This window comes from Geospiza fortis, unplaced genomic scaffold, assembly GCF_000277835.1.
Source record: "Geospiza fortis unplaced genomic scaffold, GeoFor_1.0 scaffold599, whole genome shotgun sequence".
NCBI lineage: Eukaryota > Metazoa > Chordata > Aves > Passeriformes > Thraupidae > Geospiza > Geospiza fortis.
The window spans coordinates 438172-438635 of NW_005054605.1; the positions used below are offsets into that span (position 1 = coordinate 438172).

General features: G+C 67.2%; 1 protein-coding gene across 1 annotated transcript in view; it reads left to right on the top strand.

The window, feature by feature from the left end:
* STAC3 (SH3 and cysteine rich domain 3) overlaps positions 1-464 on the top strand; it is a 22052-nt gene that overhangs the window by 21112 nt on the left and 476 nt on the right. The window contains 1 exon segment of the mRNA XM_031064570.1: positions 17-118. Within this exon segment, the coding sequence (XP_030920430.1) occupies positions 17-118 (102 nt within the window).

Sequence of the window (464 nt, forward strand, 5' to 3'; positions counted from 1 at the left end):
CCCAGCCCCGGTCCAGCCTCGCTCGGAGCTCGGCAGCGGCCGGAGCGATCCCAGCGTGGCCATGAAGGGTCCCCTGCGCGGAGGGATCTTCTCCCGCCACGTCAAACGGCACCCCGGGGTGAGTCAGCCTTCCTCCAGGGCCCCCTCATCCTCCTCATCCTCCTCACCCTCCTCCTCCTCCTCCTCCCCTGCTCCCTCATCCTCATCCTCCTCACCCCCCTCATCCTCCTCCTCCAGGGCTCCCTCATCATCCTCATCCCCCTCCTCCAGGGCCCCCTCATCATCCTCATCCTCCTCAGCCTTCCTCCAGGGCCCCCTCATCCTCCTCCTCCTCCTCCAGGGCTCCCTCATCATCCTCATCCTCCTCCTCCAGGGCCCCCTCATCATCCTCACCCTCCTCATCCTCCTCAGCCTTCCTCCAGGGCCCCCTCATCCTCCTCCTCCTCCTCCACGGCCCCCTCATC